Source organism: Artibeus jamaicensis, unplaced genomic scaffold (assembly GCF_021234435.1).
Source record: "Artibeus jamaicensis isolate MK-2021 breed Jamaican fruit bat unplaced genomic scaffold, CSHL_Jam_final scaffold_2172, whole genome shotgun sequence".
NCBI lineage: Eukaryota > Metazoa > Chordata > Mammalia > Chiroptera > Phyllostomidae > Artibeus > Artibeus jamaicensis.
The window spans coordinates 3300885-3324152 of NW_026522031.1; the positions used below are offsets into that span (position 1 = coordinate 3300885).

General features: G+C 50.9%; 2 gene segments (V, D, J or C); one reads left to right on the forward strand and one right to left on the reverse strand.

Annotated features, from left to right (window-relative positions):
- The first annotated feature begins 3395 nt into the window (after window positions 1-3395).
- Window positions 3396-8534, forward strand: LOC119052934 (T cell receptor beta constant 1-like). The segment is given in 5 exon segments: window positions 3396-3502; window positions 7002-7391; window positions 7803-7820; window positions 7948-8054; window positions 8303-8534. Coding segments are annotated over 5 exon segments (621 nt in total).
- Window positions 8535-21868: 13334 nt separating this feature from the next.
- On the reverse strand, window positions 21869-22906 carry LOC119052931 (T cell receptor beta variable 30-like). The segment is given in 3 exon segments: window positions 21869-21877; window positions 22176-22480; window positions 22821-22906. Coding segments are annotated over 3 exon segments (375 nt in total).
- Between the last annotated feature and the right edge of the window lie 362 nt (window positions 22907-23268).

The following is a 23268-nucleotide window of genomic DNA, read 5'->3' on the forward strand; positions in this document are numbered from 1 at the left end:
AAACACTCATGGATGCCAATTAGGATAGAAACAAGAGGCGTACAGGGAAAGTGCAGTCCTTTCGGGTACCCAGGGACCCAGCCTATGGCTCACACTGCTTTTGCCCATCGGGAACTGCAGAAAAGTGGAAGGTGGGGATGTTCCCAAACAGCCTGGGTAAATGGTGATGTTGACCATAGCAACCTCAGACCTATCTGGACAAGGGTGCTCTGCAGAAGGGCTGACCTACTCAGGTGTGTCCACCCGTCAACAGGTCATTTCCCCTGGCTAACAAAGCCTGGTGTCACATACGTCACCGCTGTTCCTATCAGCTGTCTCACAGAGTACACTGCTGAGGTTTCCCAGCTGAGAAGAGAATGCACTGATTTGGAGATGGTGTCTCCCAGTTGAAGTGACAAATTTGTTTATAAATTTCTCTCTAGTGATTTAATGGATGCGATTTGATTGTGCCTGGCAGGGTAGAAAATAGTTTCCCTAAAACCAAGGATCAGCCTCATCACTATTTCTAGAAATCCTTCCAAAGCTCTTTGCTGTCTCACTCACCGTGGTGGTGTAGTCCGAAGTTCTTAGGATGGCATGAGGAAGGGACCCAAGACTGTGCTCCACTCCTTGCATCCCCAACCCCCCTGAGCCACTTGGCTTCTGGGCCGCCCTGCGCCCCGCTACCTGGCAAGGCCGAGTCCTCTGAGAGCTCCTCAGCCTTAAAGACTTAGCTCCAGCTTCTTCCCTGCAGGAGGCCTTCTCTGGAGCTTCCTTGCCCCTCACTCTCTTGAGGCCAGGTGAAACGTACCCTATATTTGGCAGTCACAGTGCCCTCTGCACACGTCCTTCAGGACACCACACTCGGTGGAAACTACCTCTTGCCTTGTCTGACACCCCCATGTGACTGTCAGCTCCTTGATGACAAGGCTGTACTTGATTACAGTAATCCTGGGATACAGCATAGGACCCTGGTTCAGTATAGGAGCCCCATAAATGATCTTTGAACACATGAATGAATAAATGAGTGATCCCAAAGTAACCCAGTTGGGGAGCAGACATCACCGTAAAACCTGCCTGAAATAGCTACTTACCCTGCCATCTGTGGGGCCCCAGAACACAGCCCACAGCCTTCCTTCTCTAGAGCAACACATGTGTGTATTCAAACGGGGCTTTGTGCATACATGTACATATATGTGCATACATGCACATTTTCTACGAACACACACCTTGAGCGCATAAATCGCAATGCTCTGCTATGAACTTTGGGGGAAATAAAGATATCCAAGTCACAGTCCCCAAGCTTTCCTGTTCCCAAAAGGGATAATTCATGAATAGAAATACCTGAAATACAAAGCGATGCTTTGAAATAGCAATGTAAGCTGTCTGCTAAAACACAGCCAGAGGCCAGTGCTCCGATTTCTGACTGGAATCCTCAGGAAAGAGCCTGAGAGACCAGAAGAGTTCTTCAAAGGAAGAGCTGACCTCAGTGGGCAGTGCGGGAGAGCGGTCGTGACAGCCAGGGGCATGCACAAAAGCCAAAACAAAAGTGCCAGAGGGCTGGGCGTTTCTGGGAACAAGGTGCAGAGACAGGGATTATAAACGTGAGGCTGAAAAGGTGCACATCACTCTGAGGATGGACCAGCGTGAGACCTGGCACATAGTAGATGCTCATGAAACACCTGTGGACTCAAGGAAGGCTAAGGAACTTGGACTTTGTTCGGGAAGCAGTGGGGGATTATAGAGGTTTCGGGGGCAGCCTGTGTTGCTATCACCTGCTCTGTGGACCCCACCCCTCGCTCCTCCCACCACGCCCGACTATAAATGTGCAGGTGGGCCCAATGTGTCCCAGAGGGGAGACCCGGTGACATAGAAGAGCTCATAATGCTGTCAGCTCCAGAAAGGGGCGGCTCTGCCCCACCCCCACAAGCACGTGACCTTCCCCAGCCCCTCCTCACTCTGCTCTGAGTTGGTCTTTCCCCAGCGTCCGTCCGTCCCCCGTGGTCGGACCACCCTCTGCCACCTGTGCTTCCTGCCTCTGCCTAGTGGTTGGGGGAAGGGACCCATAGGGGAGGAAACCTTTTTGCATCGCGATGTAGCATTGTGGCAACAGTGGGGGGGGCCACGATGATTCAAGTAGAGGAGATGCTTTTACAAAAAGTCCTGCCTCAGAAAATACACGCAGCCAGGGCCGGCAAGGGCCGCTTCCGAATGGGGACAGGTCTCTGGGGCTGGTCCCCGAGGAGGGCCTGCAGGGACCCTGACTCCGCCAACACCCCTGCACCTCTCTGCCCCAGAATCGCCTTCCCAGCATGCCCAGGGCCAAGGCAGCAAAGCGGGAGCTTCACCCAGCACCTCTCCTAAAACCTGCTCTTTGACAAAGTACTCGCACGTGCGCTAATCATCAAGCACTCACGGCAACCCCGTGGAAAAAAGACATTACGCCACTTTTCAAATGAAGACACTAAGGCCACAGAGGTTTTACGAATCACGAGGCAGGGTCTACCCTGGAACACTCCCCGGCTCCAGCCACAACCGCCCCACCAACACCGGTTCAGATTTCACGGCCACCGCCGCGCCGCCGTATTGTCCCCAAGCCAAGTTCATTCCCTTTGCAAACTGGCGGTGACCTCCTGCAGTGTCCACATTACCAGTCCAGCTAGTTCTGGGGGTGGGAAGAGGAAGCCAGGAAGGACAAGGAGCGTGGCCCTCAGGCCGCACCAAGGGATGTAGAGAAGGGGGAGGAATTCTTGGCAGCCCCTTGCCACTGTGCTCCTATGCTGAGCAGTACTTTGGCCCAGGCACCCGGCTCACCGTGATAGGTAAGAGCCACTCCAGGTGGGAGGGAGGGCGGCTGCGCAACCCAGAGGAGCCCCGGAACCCTGGCCCTCGGGGACTGGGCGCTGGACCCTCCGCAGAGCCAAGTCCGGGAAGGTGGGGTTTGCGCCTGGGTCCCCGGGGCTGTGCAAACACTGGGCAGCTGTACTTCGGGACTGGTTCCAAGCTGACCGTGCTTGGTAAGCAAAGCAGCTGGGGCTCCAGAGCGCTCCGCCGGACGGGGTGGAAGGAGGGGATGGAAGGACGGGGGCAGCTGCCCAGCTCCATTCAGAGGCAGGGCCGCACCTGGGCGGGGGACTCCCGGGATCTGGCCGAGTGCAGGGCAGCAGCGGAGAAGAGCGCCAGGTTTTTGTCCTGGGTCTGGGTGCTGTGAGCACAGATACTCAGTATTTCGGCCCAGGGACCCGGCTGACCGTGCTAGGTAAGCAGGGGCGCCGGGGGGACCAGGAGGGGCAGAGGGGACGCTGCGGGACGCCAGGGGTGGCGGCGCCTATTTTTGTGCTGTGCGCGGGTGCTGTGGGCCAAAACACTGAGCAATTCGGCTCTGGCACACGGCTGACCGTGCTAGGTAAGCGGGGACACCCGCGGGGGACACGCGGGATGCACGCGGGTTTTTGTGCGGGGCTCGGGGGCCGTGACGGAGAGACCCAGTACTTCGGGCCCGGCACGCGGCTCCTGGTGCTAGGTGAGCGGCGCGGGCCAGGTTTTGGTGGGGAGCGCTGGGGCTGTGCACTACCGGCGCCACCCTGACTTTTGGGGCCGGCAGCCGGCTGACAGTGCTGGGTAAGTGGCCGCGGGACTCGGCGGCGGGTCGGGATGGACGACGGCGGCGCAGGGTCCTTCCCTAACTGGGCACCTGGTCCTCTGAGCTGCGCTTAAAGCCGGGCTGGGAACGGGCAGCGGGAAGCTGCTGTGGCGCGGAGGGGTTTGCGTGCGGGGCTGCCACTCTGTGCTCGTATGAACGGTACTTCGGACCCGGCACCAGGCTCACGGTCGTAGGTAAGAATCAATGTCCCCCGGTCCTCCATCCCCAGCCCCTGGGTCTCCGGAGAAGGGTGGGTGGCCAGAGCTGGGGCGCGACGAATTTCCCTCCCTAGGGCTGGGTCTGCGAAGGAGGAATGGGGATGGGGTGCTGAGAATTTGGACGGAGGGTAAGGGAGGCTTTAGGTCTTTGTTCTTTCTGGGGTGTGTAGGGACACGGCGAGCTGTGGGGATGGGAGTTTGGTAGAACTCAGAGCTGCTCCATTGGAGAAGGAGACTAAGAAGGGACAACCCGGGCCGGGGAAAGGGTAGGAGGGGGTTTAACCGCTGACGGTGGGACCGGGTGGAGGGTCAGGAGAAAGCTGGGAGCAGGCACCCTGCAGACCCGGATCCTGGAAGCCGTAGGTGGAGGGAGCCCTGAACACAGGAGGGGGGAAAGATGGCAAAAAAAAAAAAAAGTGGAAGAGAGAGTCCAAGAAGACAGAAAAATATGAGTCACTGAGAAAAAGCTAGGATTTTTAAAATTAGATTTATGGGTTTTGAAATTGGATTTAAAACCCTGTCTCTCTGAAGCCTCAGGCCCCTGGGGACCAGGGTCACTTGGGCAGCACCCAGTGCTGACCTGCTGGTGCCTGGTCCTGGGTGTGTGTGGGGGACCGTAACCTCAGCTACTGGGGCACATTCACCCCCAGATGCACTCCCCCATCCCCCAGCCTGAAACCACAGCCCTGACACTGAGTATTCCACCTTAAACAGTCTGGATGCTGTGGGAAGGTCTCTGGTGACCAACACATTAAAATGCAGATCTTTTGCTGTGAGGTGAGGCAAATTCTCAGGAAGGTCTGAGGCTCTTAGAACTGGGGAGGGGCCTTCCAAGCCACCTGGTGATGAGAAGGTCAAGGCCAGAGAAGGGAAGAACTGCTCGACCTGGATTCTTTGATAGCCACAGCACTGGCTGTCATAGACTCATTCAGCTGGAGCCAGTGAGGCTCAGCTGGAGTTGCCCAGAGGACAGGCTGGCTGCCTGTGGTCAGTGAGGGTAGAGAACAGGCCTTGGTGTTAGGACCAGGTAAGCCCAGGCCTCAGCCCCTGACTCTCACTAATGATCGGTGGGTGACCTTGGGCACGTGTGTCCGTGTGATCCTCAGTTCCCTCTACTATGCAGTATCATCAACAAAGCCTTCCACTTAACATGGTCATGAGGATCACAAGGGAAGGCACTGGTAGAGCATCCAGCAAGGGGTGGCTGGCTGTAGTTCAATGCTTCTCTCCCCCCTCCATCGCTGTGTGGTGGGGATGGGGGGGGGGTTGAGACCAGTGCCACAGAAGGGGCAGGATTTGGCCTGTGGATAATGGAGTGCAGTCCTGGGGGTGCCTGAGAGGAGAGTCAGGAACCGGGAAGATAGACTGCTCACTTCACAAGCAGAGCACACACACACACCAGTACACTCCCCACAGGGACTCACAAGGGTGGAGGGATAACTGGCCTGCCCTCACCACAGGGCTATGCAGACGACAATGCTTGGGAATGTCATAAAGCCCCTGCTTCAGCTTGTCCTGCCTGTCGCATCAGTAAACACTGTGGGGAACACCACATGGCTCAGAGGACATCTTTAATATCTACACTGCTGACTGAGTAGGAGGGGTTCCCATACTCAGTATGAGGTGTCTGTCCCCCAGGGTGAGGGGTCAGAGGGGTGCATGGTGCCCCTGGAAGGCTGGGAGGCATCCCAGAGGCAGGGTCTTGGACATAAGAGCAAATTAGCCAGGCTGCAAGCAAAAGGGTTGATGGAGCCGGTACTGCAGGTATCAGTAAGGATGCAACCATTTCACTCTGGGCCGACCAGTGAAGACCTAGGGTCAAAGGAGCACTGGGCAGGGAGGAGATCCAGGGCCAGGAGCTGACATGCAGGAACCCAGCACCAGCTCAGGGTGAAAATGCAGGGGCTCTTGTTAGAAAATTTTTAGAATTTCAAAATGGTTGCCTGCGGCCCTTAATCCAAGTGTGCGGCCCTGGTAAGTATAGGACCCTGTGTGACCTTGCAGATGTGACCCCACTTCCACAGAAATAGGAAGCGTCAGTCAGAAGAGCATTCTCTCCAACTTCCAGGCTGAAGTAGGTTCTCATAAGGATGAGGTTTCTTAGTTTTTAACAGAATTTCTAGAAACAAACAGACAATGCAGAGAAAGGGAAGAAGATCAGGATGAAATGAATGGAGAATGGCCCAGAGGAAATGAGCCAGTTAATCAGAAGTCTGCTCGGGTTCACAGGAAGGCCCTTCCCCTGTGACCCAGGAGACCCCATAGATAGGCATAGACAGACCCCATACACATACACTGTATCGTGACAACTGGGAGCAGCAATATGTTGTTCTGATGTCCTCAGATGCTGATGTAGGAAGCTTGCTGGTGGGGAAGACACAGCATTTGCAAATGGGTGGAGAAGGTTGGAGATGCCTGACTTTGACATCTCAGGGGAGATTGCTCTCTGTCTGAGCTGAGCCAGAGAAAACTCTGGGGGGGGGGGCAAGGAGGGGAAGGCATGGCTCGGATGACTCTATGAACCACACAAAAGTCATGTGCACCCCATCCAAAAGGATGCCCTCACCTAGGTACACAAAAACATGCCGTGTGTACACCGTCATCTGAAGACAACCCCAGCCCCCAAACATGCCTCTTGTCCCCAGCTCCCCTTTCCTCCTCAGCTTCTTGGATTCAGATAAAAATAACCCACTGTGGGTGGGGGTTTCTGAGTCCTTACACCATTGAATCTCCACCCCCACTCTGCCCAGTCAGTGTTCTGAGCTTCCCTACAGAGCAGGAAAAGTGATGCAGAGAAATCAAAGTCCTAAAGTCACGCAGGTGGGCAGTCGGTTCTGCGATTTGGATCCTGTTATTCAGACTCCAGCCCAGTGCTCCACTTAAGTAACTACTGAAATGGTGAGAAGTCAACAGGTAGCTTTTATTGATGGTGAAGAAACGAAATAACGTACTCAGAAGGTTAGGCAATGGCATTCATAATGTGACCTTAGGATGGAGAGACAGAGTGATGCCAAAATACACAGGACCTACTGCATAGTTTTGCTTTACAATGACCTTCTTCTCAATGTGTGTGTGCGCGCACACACACACACACACACAGCCTCTGCCAAACCCACACAGCTCTCAGACCAGCCCTGGTGCCCACCCCTCTCCCCTTCCAGATGACCTGAAAAGGGTGAAGCCGCCCACAGTCACTGTGTTCGAACCATCGGAAGCAGAGATCGCCCGCACCCAAAAGGCCACGCTCGTGTGCCTGGCCACAGGCTTCTACCCTGACCATGTGGAGCTGAGCTGGTGGGTGAATGGCAAGGAGGTCAAGAGTGGGGTCAGCACAGACCCTCAGCCCTACAAGGAGCACCCCAACAGCACTGACTCCAACTACTGCCTGAGCAGCAGGCTGAGGGTCTCCTCCACCTTCTGGAACAACCCCCGCAACTACTTCCGCTGCCAAGTCCAGTTCTATGGGCTGGACAGCAATGGCACTTGGGAGGAGAAGGATGGTCCCAAGCCCACCACCCAGAACATCAGTGCTGGGGCCTGGGGCAGAGCAGGTGAGTGGGGCCTGGGAGGGCCAGGCAAAGAGTGAGACAGACCAGAGAGATGAGGGAGGGGGCTTGTGGAAACTGCCAAGGCCAGATCCAGAGAAAAGGGGGAGGGGTGGGGACATGAAAGCCCACTATGCAGGAGAACAAGGCCCCTCAGGCAACTTCTTCCCCAGATCCCAGACAGCACCACTTAGCTGCCAGGCCCCTTACTGCTGGACTGGATGGCTCAGCATCTGTGTGGTGTGGCCTCATCCCCTTCAGAGCTGTCCCATGAATGTCAAGGACAGGATGTCCTCATGGGCACAAAGGAAGGCAGACACTGCTAGACTCCTCTGGTCTGGCCTGAAGTCACACTGACTGCAAGGCTGAACTAGTGTGTCACCTGCTCACCCATTTCCCTCCCCTTTCTTCTTTCAGACTGTGGCATCACCTCGGGTAAGTGACCCTCTACTTCTTGCTCTCCATCTCCCATGGTTTTGTTCTGGAACCAGAGAATGGTGGTGGTGGCAGGGCTGAGATACCTGCTCACAGGTACCCACCTGCTCTCCCTTCCTGCCAACAGTGTCCTATCAGCAAGGGGTCCTGTCTGCCACCCTCCTGTATGAGATCCTGCTGGGGAAGGCCACCGTGTATGCAGTGCTGGTCAGCGCCCTGGTGCTGATGGCCATGGTAAGAGGGGCAGGGTCAACAGGATGGGACAGGATCTTAGAGCCTCAACTTGGCCCTGACATAGCCTTCCAGCTCCAGGGAATTATAACAGGACAACCAGAACATTTAGGGATCATTCCAGACTGCTGCATCAGAGGATGGGGAGAGTCAGACAGCCCTATCCCAAATCAGGGCCAGAGTTGGCCCCCTCTGACCCACTTCTACTCTTCATGGCCTGAAGGACCCTGAGAATTTCTTCTTTTTTGCAGATCAAGAAAAAGGATTCCTGAAACCAGTTCCAAAAGCACATCCAGAGTCATTCTTAATCCTCGCCCGAGGTTCACCTGTATGTGCTTCCAGTCTGTTCCTAAGAGGGTACTCTCTCTCTGCCTCTCATCTCCTTCCTACACAGACACCTGTCCCTTCTCTCTGGGTCGCTGCAGACTGAGCCCCTCCACCCTGGATCTAAATAGATTAAGCCAATAAAAATGTTGTGCTGGATCTGGTTGTGTTTCAAGAGTGTCTATGGAGTTCTGCCCTTCAAAAGCACACCTTCTCACTTGGGGACACCACCTCTCAGGCACAAGGAGTGATCAACTATCCTCTCTGACCAATGCGCTCCCTCCTGTTCATCCTGGTTGGTGGTGTGTCCATACCCAGGCATTCTGGGGCCCCAGTACATATGGTTAATCTAAAGAACAAGGTTCTGGGCTCTCAAAAAAGGATGAGCCCAGGTGACCCATAACCCCCACCTCAGTATGAGACTTCAGACAGGGTATACCTGTGAGTTAGAATGCCCAGCTGTTTCTCAGTTCCAGATTCACATGCCACTTATTATGCATTTAGGTTTTATCTGTATCTCCTAACACCTACATCTTATCTTATTTCAGGATTTTGGCACAAGATTTAGTTCTGTAATGTCTAGGTTAGAATCCTAAAGAAGGCACAGAGTTTAAAGTACTTAAATGTGAAACCTGAAGATTTCCCAGAGGCAGGACACATGGGGTCAGGCCCTGGTGGAGGAATAGGGACAGGAAGCAGGGCTCAGTGGGGGTCAAGGTCCTACACCCACATAGCCATTCCAATGGGCATCTCCACTTAGAGGGGCAGAGACCAGACCGCCCCAGAGGCAGCACACTGAAGGCCTCCATACTCAGTAAACTCTATGTGCAAGTGGCGTTCACTGCACAGAGGAGGCAAGGCATGCAAGTAGAGGAAAGAAGGAATAGATGGAGAGTGAGAAAGGCCATGTGCAAGGTACTTGAGGCTGAAGGTCAAGGGTGAGAAGGAAGTCTGAAAGCTAGGAAAGGGCAGAGAAGAGGGATTCCTTACTGATGACCTGCTTTGCTTCAGACTTGGGGATGGGCACTGTCCCAGTTAATGCCCACAACAACCCTAGAAGGTGCAGGGATTAGTCTCCCCACCTTATACTTGAAGATGGCACAGTTCATAGATCAACTGACGGGTAAGCTGTGACACTGGCACATTCCTCTGAAGATGGCCATTCAGGAAGTATTTCTAAGTCCTGACCAGGATGGTGTGATTGTCACAGGCTGGCCCTGCAGCAGCTGCTCCCAAACTCCAGGGCGGGACCCACCGTAAGGGCATGATGAACCCTTGAGTCCTGACTGTATCTGTTTTCCAGCACTGCTATAACAAAAAACCACAGCTTTGATGGTTTAAAACAAAATGCTCCAGAAGTCCATAGTCACCATGTTAGCCAGGTTGCTCTCCCTTCAAAAGGTCTAGGGGGAATTCTTTCTTGCATCGTCCCATTTCTCTTGGCTCCTGGCATTCCTGGATGTGTGGCAACCACACACCAACCTTACATCAGGGAGAAAGTGTCTTCATGTCACTTTCTCCCTGTGTCTCTGTCTGGATGTCCCTCTCCTTTTTCTTACTGAGGCAGGACTCATTGGACTGAAGACATATCCTAAATTCAGAAGGACTTCATTCCGAGACCCTTACCATTTGTATCTGCAGAAATCTTATTTCCATATTAGGTCACGCTGATGGGTATGAATTTCAGGGGGACATTATTTGTCCCACTACAGTGAGCGTCCAGGAACCAGAAGTGAGAGAGCTGTCTGGATCAGCTCACACGGGCCAGGAAAGGAAGCAGCCCAGGGCAGGGTTGGCCAAGAGAAACCACCCCATGACTACAACTTCCCATCAGTCATAATTATCTCTGGATTTCTCTAACTGCAGTACAATTCTTTTTTATTTGGTGTTGCTGTTGTTGTCTGTTTGTTTTTGTAATGACGACATAAGTCCCCAAACAAAGGAGACAGAGTTTAGGCCCTAGACCAGCACCCACAAAACAGAGCCTTCCATTCTTCGGACATGTATCATGGTCCCTTATAAGGTGTGGGAGTGGAGAGAGGAGTGGCTGAAGGGATAGCCAGTGCCTCAGAGGGAACAAGGCATCGCATGGGCCAGAGGGAGTGGATAGAGACAGGGGCATTGGGGGATGAGGTGTGGGGGAATGGGCTGTTGGCAGACAGGCTATTGGGGGACAGAAGGTTGTTCCAGCAGCACTGTGAGGAAGGAGCTGAGCAGAAGTAGGGCAAATGTCAAGGTGCAGGTGGGAGAGGAGGGTTACCCTCACCAAAGAGAAACAGGGTCTGTGGGCTCGGTGGCTGTCATCTTGAGGGTGCCCAAAGCAGAGGCCTTGGCAGGTGGGAGGATGTGGGAGAAGCAGCTGGTTGGCCCCTGGGGCCTGCCCAGGTGAGGAAAGAAGGCATGTCCCCTGCAGGATAGACGAATCGATGCTGGAGGCATAATAGAGATGGAGAAAGTTACAAGCTACATTGGGTCCCCACCCAACACCCCACTTGACCCAGGGAAGGCTCCTCTCTCCAGTCTTCACAGCCACACAGAATTGGTACTTGAGACCTCTGTTGAAGAAGCTCTTCAGAGGTGTCAGACTTGTTTTCACCAGGAGCCACATCAGCCTCACGGTTGCCTTCAAAGGGCCGAATGTAGAGCTCCTTGCCCCTAGTTACGGAGTAGTTACATTCATACAGTCCTAAAATTGTATTCGACCCTTTGAGGGCAACCTCGAGGCTGATGTGTCCCCTGGTGAAAGTGAGTTTGACACCCATGCTCTCTGTGTACGACCAGGATGTCCTTGGACAGACAGTACTGCCCTCAGTGTTTAACCCACAGGCTTTGGGAACTTAGGCTCTTCTGCCCCTGACTCTTTCTCTAGAACCTAAGTAGATCCTCCTGGGACGATTCTGGGTATCCTCACCCCCTCATTCTCAGGTGAAACTGAGCACAGATGGGTTAGATGTAGGGCAAGCATATCATTTATTGTACGAATGGGGATTCTGTTGAGAGGACAACGGCATGCTGGGACAAGTGGAGTAAATCAGGATTGTCCTCATAAATGGTCAGGACATGGGGACACCCCAGTTAAAGGCGCCCTGAGGAAGATTCCGGGTCCAGAGATGTTCCTGGAATGGAAGCCATTAAAGCAGTTCCTCGTCTACTTGGGCCTGGTGAGCCATCCTAGTCTCAGGCTGGTCTGAGGTTCATTCTATTAAGGAAATCTATGAGCAGAATGTAGTCCAGGACAAGTGTCACTCAGTGCAGGGGCAGAGCATCCTTACTGATGGGAGAGACTTAGAAGTCAAGCATCTCTAGAAGAATGCCTGGAGTAACCCAAGTTCTTACCAACCCCTGAGGTCACAGCTGGACTCACCATGGTAGAAACCCAGGAAAGGAACCTCAATCCCAATGGCCTTTAGAGATTTATCCAGGAATTCAGGGGAGGAAGAAGGCATCCAACTGGTCACATAATAATGGGAACATCCTGGTGCCTGGTGGGATTCCTGTGGAGTGGGGCTAGTCAAATCACTGTCACTTGCTCAGAAGAATTCTCCCATCAGCATCAGTATCCATCAGCTAGAGACTGCAACCCTTCCTACTACACAGCTCACAGAAGGGCTATGCAAGCTTGGGCAGTGGCGGTGGGGTAGACAAGGCTGGGACCAACAGAGATAAAGAATTTTTCTCACTTGAGTAAGTGGAAGACAGAAAAAAAGGATTGTGACGACTGTATAAAGAAGATGCGGTACATATATACAATGGAATATGACTCAGTCATAAAAAAGAGTGAAATTTTACCATTTGCAACAACATGGATGGACCTAGAGGGTGTTATATTCAGTGAAATAAGTCAGATAGAGGAAGACAAGTGCTGCATGATTTCACTTGTATGTGGAATCTAAAAAAAATAAATGGACAAACAAAGCAGAAACAAACTCATAGATACAGAGAGCAAATGGATGATTGTGAGATGGAAGGGGGATGGAAACTTCTATAAAAAATGTTGAAATGGATGAAAAAGACAAATTGCTAGCTGACATGTACACTGGCTTATAGTACCTGCAGCATCATGGATGAGACATGAGACAAATTCACATGGACTTCCAAGCCCTGTGGAAAAAAAGAGGACAGCATGGCTATGCTCAAGGCAGGAGAGCCTCAGAACGGCCCGGCCACCCTCTCAAGGTGAGAGTGCGCTGACCCTTGCCTAGATAGGCTTTTATTGGGTTTTTTTGCACGGGAGTTCAGGTACCACTTATTAATCATCATCAGACAGTAAACAGTAGATAGTATACACAGAACCATTAGGACTTCTGAATCAGGATCTATCAGCTAAAAGGCTACAGAACTTCGGGAACATAAATTCACTTTTTGATCGGGCCTTTATCATTTAACTAAAAGCATTCTCAGCAAAGCAGGCTTCACAGGATTGTTAGGAATTCTCTCTCATGACAGATCACCCGGGGAACTCGCCATTCCCAGCACAAGGTTGCACCACTGTTGTAGACCGCTCTGCCTGATTTTAGGAATTGTATCTCTACCCCTTGTGGCTAAGGGCGAGAGATGACCTTTAGAATGCCAGCTGCAGGAGACAAAGCTTGTCTCTGGTAGCAAACACTGCCTCAGTTCCTCTCCCTGCTCCCAAAGCTTGGTTGGAAGTCAATAACAGATAAGACCCTTCACAGCACGGGGCAACCTAAGCCAGACTCGATCACTTGGGGGGCCTTCATGGAAGGACTGGGGGGGGCTACAACAAAGAGCAATGGACTCTCACCCCCTGGCTCTGACAAAGCCCAAGTCCCCATGTCCTCTGGGAGAAGTGCTTCCTGGCTCTAATCCCCTTAAGCCTGAATACTTGTTGGGGAGAGGTGCAGCTCCTTGCCTTGCTAGAGTGTGTCCTGGGGAAAAATCTGGCATCACAAAAACTTGCTGATAAACCTGTGAAATCTGCTCTGCTAAGAGTGCTTTCATTCATATGATAAGGGTTGGAGAGGAAATGAGTATGTCTCCCAAAGTTTCTGCAACTCTCTTCCTGACAGACACTGACTTAGACTCCGAAGCCCTCAGATCTCTTTAAAATGTTATCTACTGTTTGGTCCTTGCTGCCCTATATTCCTGTGTATTACAACCCAATAAAAGGCTATGGAATAGGGTGCTCAGGGCCTTTTTCTCCTTGGAGAAACTGGCCACTGCTGGCCTTTGTCTCCCCTGAGAAACTGGCCACAGCCCACTCCATCCTCCCCTAAACAGATCTCATCTTGTCTCAGCCATATTCATATTCATTCACGTGTGTCCATGGCACCGAGGGGACTCGAGAGAGAAGTTGCTCCCACACACTACCCTCTGTCATTGTTTTCAGGCTTAAGTCAGACAGAGGAGGCAGATAGCCAAAGAATTCTAGGAGACTTCTCACAAACAGACTGAGGACTTAGGCTTTGTCAAAGCTGGGGAACGAGAATCCATCACCCCCTTTCTCCATAGCCCCCCAAGTCCTTCCCTGGGGCCTCCACATGATCATGCCTGTCTTAGGTGATTCCTCTCTTGGGGAATCTTACCCGTCATTGGCTCACTGATCCAGCATTGGAGGCCAGTTATGGAAAAAGGAGCAGAAGCAGTGCTTCTGCCAGGGAGATAAGTTTTTTCTCCTTAGTGGCTTATGGTTCAAAGGTCACTCACTCAGCCTTAGCCATGGGGTGTTTCAGCCCCTGAAACTAGGCAGGGCAGTTCCCAACAGCTAGCTATAAAAAGGCACAGGGATATAAAGTATGGCACAGGGAATACAGTCAATAATCTTGTCATAACTGGGCATGGTATCAGACGGGTACCAGACTTCTCAGGGTGATCACTTTTTAAGTTATATAAATGTCTAATAGTGTGAAACTAATATAACAATGTATGCCATTGTAATTGAAAAATACATTTAAAAACAAGAAAAAAGGATTTTAGAACAAGAGAGGTTGGGATAAGAGCAAGGGATCCTGATAGACACCAATATCTCCAATTCCTGCCCTAAGCTATTGCCCCATCTTTCTCCTTCCGTGGGCCCCAGAGAGTGACAGTCTGAGTGACCTCAGCCCCTAGCAGTATGTGTGAACAGAGCTCCAGATGTCCCACAAAGGAGAAATTTCTTCGGGTCTGTCTTCTTAGGGGTGGATGTGGGAACCAAGAATTGGTATACTTAAAGGTATATGCATACAACCAAAACGCACTCTTACCTAGGTGGACTACATTTAGGGGTGCTGCAATGTTGGTGGAGACCTTGGGAATCACGCAAAACCCCAGGGCCCTTCTTAGCGCTGCCACTGACCCAAGGACAAATCTGTCCTCTGCAGTCCCGTTGACCACTCCTTCCACTCTCATCACCACGTCCCCTTTGACCACGGTCAGGTGGAAATTACCCTCTGCCACATAGGACTCACAATAGAGAAGGCCACCACCCCTGAGCAACGGTTTTAATTACAGTTCATCCTCATTACTTTTGGCAGACTTCCATTGCTTTTGGAAAGGTTATTTCTGGGTCTTGACACCCCATCACGGGAGGCAGTATCCTACCCCATCACAGGGGGCATTATCCTTCCCAACCAAGCCCAGGACACAAAGCATTCCCTGCCTCAGTCTCGGGTTGGGTGTCCTCCCCTCCCACTCAGGACTTTCTTCTCTTGCAGTGTGCTTGTGGACCTGAAGTCCCTGGGTTCTTAGCACCTGCCTCTCCTTCAGATGTATTGTGGCAATATTTGCTTGTGCCCTGAATCACGTCCCTCCAACAGACGACATATTTTCTACTTGACACAGCCTCCCACCCCATAGTTCTAGGTACATGACTTTCTCCTCCATCTCTACCCATGGTCTTTACCTCTTTTGTACTTGGACTCCTTTGTTGTACTTGGACTCCTTGAGGGCTTCTTGGGGAAGATGGGGTCCCAGAGGTGAATTGATAGATTTGTACATGAGCAAGAAGGGCCTGAAAATGAGCCCCCAATTGTGATGATTCCCACAGAAGTTTCATCAGCCTACTCTTACTTACCTCATCTATCTCCTGTAAGTACAAGATAGGGTCTTAACAGAAATACTGCAACCTGGCCAGACTTGCTGACACGAGTGAGCTTTAAAACAGTGCCTTTGTAGTGATCCTGGGCATGACCCCTTCTGACCAGGACTAGGCTATTCCAGCAATGACACCTCAGCCCTCTGCACCCTCCCTCCCATGGTAGGACTGGATCCTGACTAGATATTAGACTCTTCGACACTCTGGTTGGTAAAGAAGTATAAATTGCAGAATCTCAAGTCCCTCCCCAGAAAACCCTTGATTTGTCCAGGTAGGCCATGTCCTCCCTGGGCAGCTCTATGAAGAATCTGACCCAATTGGGTGTCCATAAAACTGTGCAGTGCCCTTCATTGGTCATAATTATACTCCTACAAGACCCCCTCCTAAGACATCTTGAGCCAAGAGTCCACAAATCTATGAGAGACAGAATGAGCAGAAGCTTTAAAAGCTTGAGTTTTCAGGATGGAGAAAACATGTGGGAAACGTGTGAGAAGATCACATAAAGAATGTGGACTTCACTGAAATTGAGAACAGGCTGACAGTGACCAGAGGGGAGAGGGGAGGGAATTTCAGGGGAAAAGGGGAAGGGTTTGCAGGAACTAATATAAAGGACAAGTGGGCAATAACAAAGAAAGGTGGAAATGAGAGAGAGGTGGGAAAGGCTGCAGGGGTGGGCTGGGATGGGGGCAAAAGGCAGAAAACTGTACTTGAACAACAATTAAAATCAAAAAAAGAATGTGGACTTTATTAAAGTTCACTTCTGAGGATGGGAATAAGTCACTCATGAGTAAAAGTAGAGAAGGTCACTAGGTTTCCAAATAACACCCTGAAACTATGCCAGATATCATTTAAGATAAATTGGTGGTAATGTATGCAGAATACTATGGTATAAAGAAAAACTATGAATCTTACAGAAACCTAACAAAATGCATGCTGTCATCACTATCAATCAAAATAAAGTCACACATTCTCCTGTAATCCTATAGCAGGAGAGAAAAGGAGTGTAATGAGTGTTACAGAGGCGACATAGTGGTCTGTTCGGATTCTGTGCTGGTCTTTTAACTGTAGCAGTGTCTTTAAGTTTGAAACTATGTGAAAGACACCAAATTGTCTCTACTGCATTATTTTCCAAGTAAGACAGAAACTAATTAAATTTGAATTTCAACAATATCTACCATAAATAAATGGAACAGTAGCTTTCAAAAATGTATATACATATATGTGTGTATATTTGAAGCATAGATTTATATATACAGTGTGCTTGTGGACATGAAGTCCCTGGGTTCTTAGCACCCCTCTGCCTCTCCTTAAGATGTATTGTGACAATATTTGGTTGTGCCCTGAAGCATATATTTATATATGCTTCAAAGCCAAAGAGACCCAGGTTTAAGCCTTAGATCTGCCACATCAGCTGTGTGGCCTGGGGCAAGGGCCCAGCTCTGAGACACACAGTCTTCCTTCCAACAAAATGGGCTCAGTGACATCCCCAACTTCACAAGAGGTGATTTCATCTTGTTTAATCCACACACCAGGTACAGTTGTCATTACAGCACCAATAAGCGTCAGCTGCTCTCATAATCATCAGTATCAGCCTCAAGATTTTTTTCAGGTTGAACGTGCCCAGCTGTCTCACTTCTCGTCCCGTGCGGCACAGTTTTGAGCAGCCCCTGCTCTGCACAGCCCAGACACTGTGCTCTGAAAACGTTCTCTAAAAGGGTGGTGTCCTGTACCAGAGGCTCTGTACCTCCTCATTCTCAGTATCCTCTCCACTGGGCCATTAGGGCAACTCTTCACCTGCTTGGCACACAGAGCTCACTTTTCATGGCAGCCCCTGTGTTGTTCACACACACTGCATATGTGTGCAATATGCCAGCCGTGTGGTACCCTTCCATATTCAGAGGGTTGGCACTCTCTCTGTTTTGGAGGTTGGCTGGGGGTGGGGAACACTGGTTTCATTTTATCATATGTCTTCGGCCCGTCTCTCCACCCTATCTCATTTCTGCAGGATTCTACTTGTGGTTCGTCGTGTTAACCCCTCCAGCCTCATGCCTCCTCGGATACCTCGACCATGTGTTATTCATTCTTACACAAGTAATGCATGAAATGCGTGGGAAGATCTCAGCTCAATGTAAAGCACGCGTTCCCTGAACGTTGTCTGAGATCCGGGAGCTGCTGAGATGCAGAGAGTAGCTTCTGGCCCTCCTCTGCCCTCAGCTGCATGGCCCTGGACACCTCGTTTCTCTTCTCCGGGCTTCTATAGCCTCCCCTGTGAGGTGCAGAGTTCGGGGAAAGTGATCTCTAAGCAGCCTTCAAGCTCTGCTCTTCAGATTCATCCATTTATCGATTCATTGTCTGCAGGCCTCAAACCCCATAAGGAAGGCAACTCAGCTGGGGAATCTAAGCTCGTCCGAGATGCAAATCACTCACACCTGTGACACAGCCTCAGCGGGTAGCGATGGTGTAAGGGGGGACCAGGCTGACCCTGGGTCCCACAGTCCCCAAGACACCAACCTGGCACCCTGGCACCTGTGCCCCTACCCTCCTCTAGGAAAGAGCTCCAGGGCCATGAATGAGGAGACAAAAATCATGTTCAAAGGAGAATGGCCTTGAATCAAAGGCCAGGAAGTAAGGAGCTGCAGTTGGGGTCTTTCAGGAGACACCTGGGGAAGAAGGCACAGGGTGTCTGAAGCCTGGCTGTTTATCTCTGAGTAACATCAGCCCAGGGAATAACAGCCACCCACCTGCCCTTAGTGCCATCTAGGGGGACTCATAACAGGATGTGGTTTGACATTTACCAAATCCTGCCTCTGGGGTGCCTGTGAAAGTCCCTCCCCCCACCCACCTTCTGAGCACCAGGACAGCCACAGAACCACATCCTGGCCCCCGACCTCTTCCTGTGCTGTTCTCTCTACCTGTGCCCCTGGCTAGCACCTCAGCAGTGCGAGGAAAGGAGGGGGATCTCTGGAGAGGCATGGGGCACCTCAGCTCCATGTGCAGACCACCCAGCCCCCACCCAGCTCAGCTTCTGCACCTGCTGGAGGTCACACCCCAGACCCAGGCTGCAGAGGTCCCTTGAAGATAGCAAGGAATGAAAACTGCTGCAGTAACTGCTCTGACCCAGTTGGGGTCCCTGCTGGCCCCGCATCACACAGGCTACTCCCTTCTCCCATGGGCCCCCTAAATGCCTCCCCCCACCCCACACTCAGCCTCCCACTTCCTTCCACTCATCTAATGAGAGCTGCTAATGAGTCACCAAAAAGGGACGGGGAGATAATGAGCAGACTGGAACGAACAGTCTGGGCTGTCTTGGTGTTCTGTCCTGACTGGGTTTCTTTACTTGTCACCCCCACTGCTAAGGCTGCGAGGTCTGGATGATGGGTGTCCTGTGCTATATGGGTAAGAGGAGGAGAAAGACATAATGCAGGAGAGAATGGAAAACCACAGAGTGGGAACACCCCCAAAGGAGGGGGCAGAGAATAACAGGATATAGAACAGGCCAAGCCTGCTTTGCTGCAGCTCAAAGTCTGTTTCCTACTCAACCCAGAGCTTACAATCCAGGCCAAAACTATGAAGTAGCCCAATTGCAGCATCACCACCTTCCCACCCTGGGTATTCGCATCTTCCTCAAGCTGCCCAGAGGCCCCAGACTTTCTCCCAGTACATTCGTGAGCGGCTGAGATCCAGTCGAGAGGACTTGAAAGGAGTCCCATGTGTGGGACTCATTGTCAGGGCACACCTACAAAGTCAGAGCCAAGAACCGGGTCCTGTAGCTCTCCTAGAAAAGGGACAGCCTCATCTGCTCCAAGGGGCAAATGAGATGGATGAATCCAGGCCAGAGAGAGCGTACCTATACTCTCCCTGTGCCATTTTGCAGTGCTTTCTCCTTTGTCTCCTGAAATGACAAGGATTGTCGATTTTTCTGGGTCATCAACACCATGGAAACCCACAAGGCAGTGATTTTCCATCAATGTGCCGCAAGAATTTTTAAAATCTGCAATACCCGACTGTTTAGTTAGGGGCACTGACCTCTTTTCCCTTAGACTGTCAAATGAAAAAATGACAACAGTGTGTCATATTTTACCATTCAGTGTGAATCAATCAAAATTATACCTACTTTCTGTCAGATTGGCAAAAATTATATTTTTGGTGCATCACAGAGTTTTAGTAATCAGTGTATGTGTGCCTACAGATGAAAAGGGTTGAAAATCGCTGCTACAAGGGAACAGGCCTGAGGAATGGAGCCCACAGCATTGAGAATATCAACTTGTTCTGACAAATTTAGGTGGCTTTCAGCCTCTCCTTACCTGGTATTGCCTTCCTGTCTCTCTGTCACCCTTGTTCTGGGACCGGGACTACTTTCTGACTGCTTTTCTGGGACTTTCGGTGTTCACCGAGACTCCACATTGTCACTCAAACCGGCTCTCCCACAGAGAGGGTCACTTTGCTTTATCTAAAACTAGCCTTCTGAAACACTAAATCTTGCTAAAATTCTCTCTCATCCGTGAAGTTCTCCAGAACTTGTCTGAATTTCCCTCAGGAATGAAAATTCTGTTTCACTTCTCCTATGGACCACACCTTCACGGCAGGGGACCACCTGGATCAGCTTGCTGCACTGAGCCCCAAAAGAAAACACCCGTGACCGACATCTGAATGTGGAGGGTCCAAGTTTCATGGGTTGGCCACCCAATGATCTTTAGCACTTTAAAATATTTACTCCATAGTTTACAATCTAATTTTTAAAAATACAAGTATTTCTTGTGAGCAAGTTGGAATTAAAATATCTTGGAAACTTAAAGAGAGGAAATGAATATTTAGCTGTGGAAAATTAGACCCCATAATAGGGCTTTATCAGGTAAATGCCATTTCATGTAACGTACTTAACAAGTCCATAAGGGAAATTTAGATAATTGGCCCAAGGTCATGACAACTAGTATATTTAGACTTGAAAATCCAGTGCCTTAAAACTACAGAGATGGTGAAAAGATCAGCAGTCACCAGGGTGTCCAGGGAAGAGAAGTTAGACGAAGCATAAGGGATTAGGGGTGGTGGGACTGTATTTAGTGACTCTGGTGGTCAGGACAAGACATGCTCTATGTGTCCAAAACCTTATAAATGTACAGCACAGAGGAAACCTTAATATCAACCATGGACTTCAGTTGATAATAATGTGTCAATGTTGGTTCACTAACAGTAACAAATAAGGTATGACAATGTAAGATGTTAATCACAGGAGAGGCCAGGGAAGGAAAGGGACCTATGAGAATGTCCTCTCTTACCTGCTCTGTTTTTATGTTCATCTAAAACTGTTCTAGATACTGAAGTCTATTAGCTAAAAATAATCAGACGGCACTGTTTCCAGGCGGGATCTATTTCTGCCTGTGTTTAAAAATCAGCTCATATCCAAACGTTATCTGGAGGCGCTGCTTACTATTCAGTGAGCTGCAAATACGCCTTTACTTCTACTGTCACAGCACTACTGCCGGGCTTAGTAAATAAAAATCTGTTCACAGGAAAATAAACAACAAAGCCAACCAAGTGCCTTCATTAAGCCAGGCCATGACCCTGCCCAGCACCAACCTGAACACAATTCATTTTGGTACTGAATCCCTTGGAGAGCTCAGAGGGCCCAGCACATAATAGTTGCTTAATGAATTGCTGATCCCAAAGGTCCAAGGGAAATGCTTGGACATCATTAAACACTGTCTTGATACTTTGTGGCTCTGTCTCAGATTTTCCTCTGCAGATGAAAATGATACTGAAAACGAACACATCTGAATTGCCCTAAAAAATGATGCCAGAGACAGAGTATCTTAAGGCTTTTTGTGCCCCCTTGTGGAGCAGAAGAGACCTTCAGAAAGAAAACCCTTTTTAAGAAAAAAGAGGACAGTGACTGAGTAAGGAGGAAAGAAGCTCAGTTGCCAAGGTAACCATGGCATCTCTTTCCAGCCCTCCCTTTATAAGCCTTTTCTCTGCTTTACTCCCATCCAGGTAATTTCTCTTTTTCAGGGCTTTGCTATCACCCAGACATACCACTTCTTTATCCTCTCTTGTATCTCCTTGATCACCAGCCACTTCTCTGCTCCTTTTTTTTTTTCTACAGGGGAAGGGATGAGAAACCCTAGAATGGGAATTTTTAGAAAAGCTTAAAATGCAAAACAATCATCAAAATCCCTAAGTGCATGTTTCTGATACTGACAGAACCACACTTGGATCCTGTACGGGAACAGCCCACAACCACCTTGCCCTTCCTTCCCTGGCTCCGGGCCTCATCCACGCCTCCACAAAGTGTCAAGAGCAATCAAAGGGGACTTTTCCAGGTGATGAAAAGTAACCAGTTAAGTCCCCAGAAATGGCATCCTCACATTTGGTCATCAGTCCACCACTGCACCACCTCCAGTGCCAGGTGTATGCTTCCTCTCTCTCCTGCACGTGCTCAAACCTGCCCCCCAGCACAGACCTACAGGAACTGGGGAGAACAGTGCACTTTGAGGGCTGCAGCAAGGCAGCCTGGGGCTGGACATCCACGGGTTGGGGACTTGACTGTGTGTGCAGTTCACAGGTTCTGCAGACATGTCTTTTTGTTCTCCCTGAAAACTCCTCAGTAAGGTTCTTTGTGGAGATCTGGCTTGATTCAGTTGCTCCCACGCGGACCGGCAGTGAGCAACCCAGTGAACAACCTGCATCTGGTCCTCAAGGGAGGGCTCCTGAAGAGGGTGGTGAGGGTGCAGGGGGGCGTGTGGTTTTTGCACAGAGGTCCGCCCCACCCAGCGCAGTGTGATACTCCAGGCGCAGAGGTAGAGGCCAGAGTCGTTGAGGAGGAGCTTCTCAGAACGCAGGGTGAAGTAACCATCCTCGGGCCTGGAAGCTGTGAAGTGCTGGGGCGCCTGAGACTCTACCTGGTCAACAATGACGGAGGAGAAGAGCAGCTGGGGGGCCCCGCCTCTGGCCTGGTGGTACCAGTACAGGTTGGGGCTTGATGTCCCTTTCACTGTGCAGTACAGGGAGAGTGGGCTGCCCTTGTGCTGCACCTCCGTAGGTGGCCACTGATGGATGGTCTGTGCTCTGGCACCTGTGGGGAGTGTAAAGGCCACTCAGAGTGAAGAATCCGGCCCAGTTTGCCTTCTGACTGGACAGAGGGAGGCTCATGTACCTCCAATGGCTCATGCAAATGGGATCAATCACAGGAAGTGCCTTGGGAGGGCCAAGGGTGCAGAGGGTCACTGGGCAAGGGGACACCCAGAGAGCAAACTCCTTCCCAGGGGACAGGGAAACTGAGACCCAGCACCCCAGCCATAAAGTCCCATATTCACTCCGGCCAACTGAGGGAATGTAGTAAAGACCATGCAACCAGTAGCTGAGACTCTGGGTTCATAGGGTTGGGTGAGGGTGAGGGCTTGGGGGAGGCTTACCAGGGAGGAGAATACCCGCCAAGAAAGTGCCCAGGAGAAAGGCAGGGAGGGAGCAGAGCATGGTTGCAGCCAGTTGTCAGCTGAACCAGCCTGGCAGACAGGGCCAGAGAGGTGGCCAGGCCCCTCCCTCTTGGAGATCTGCGGGGAAACGTTTCCCCTCAGCTGGGGAGGAAATGAGGCCAGTCACCTCTTCAAGTGTGTGGTGAATCGCCCCCACCTTTCCTGGGAAGCAGCTTTACCCTGCACTTGGTTTTCCATGGGAATATCCTGCTGGGGTCTTGGTATGTAAAATAGGTTTAATGACTTGTTAGGTATCTGTAAACAAGAAATGACTCCCTGGCTCCCCTAGAAGCCCATCAGGACTGCAGCCATCCCAGAAATCCTGATTCTGGCAGGCTGCTGGAGAGGGATTTTGATCTATCCGAAGTTGGAAACCAGCTACAGGACA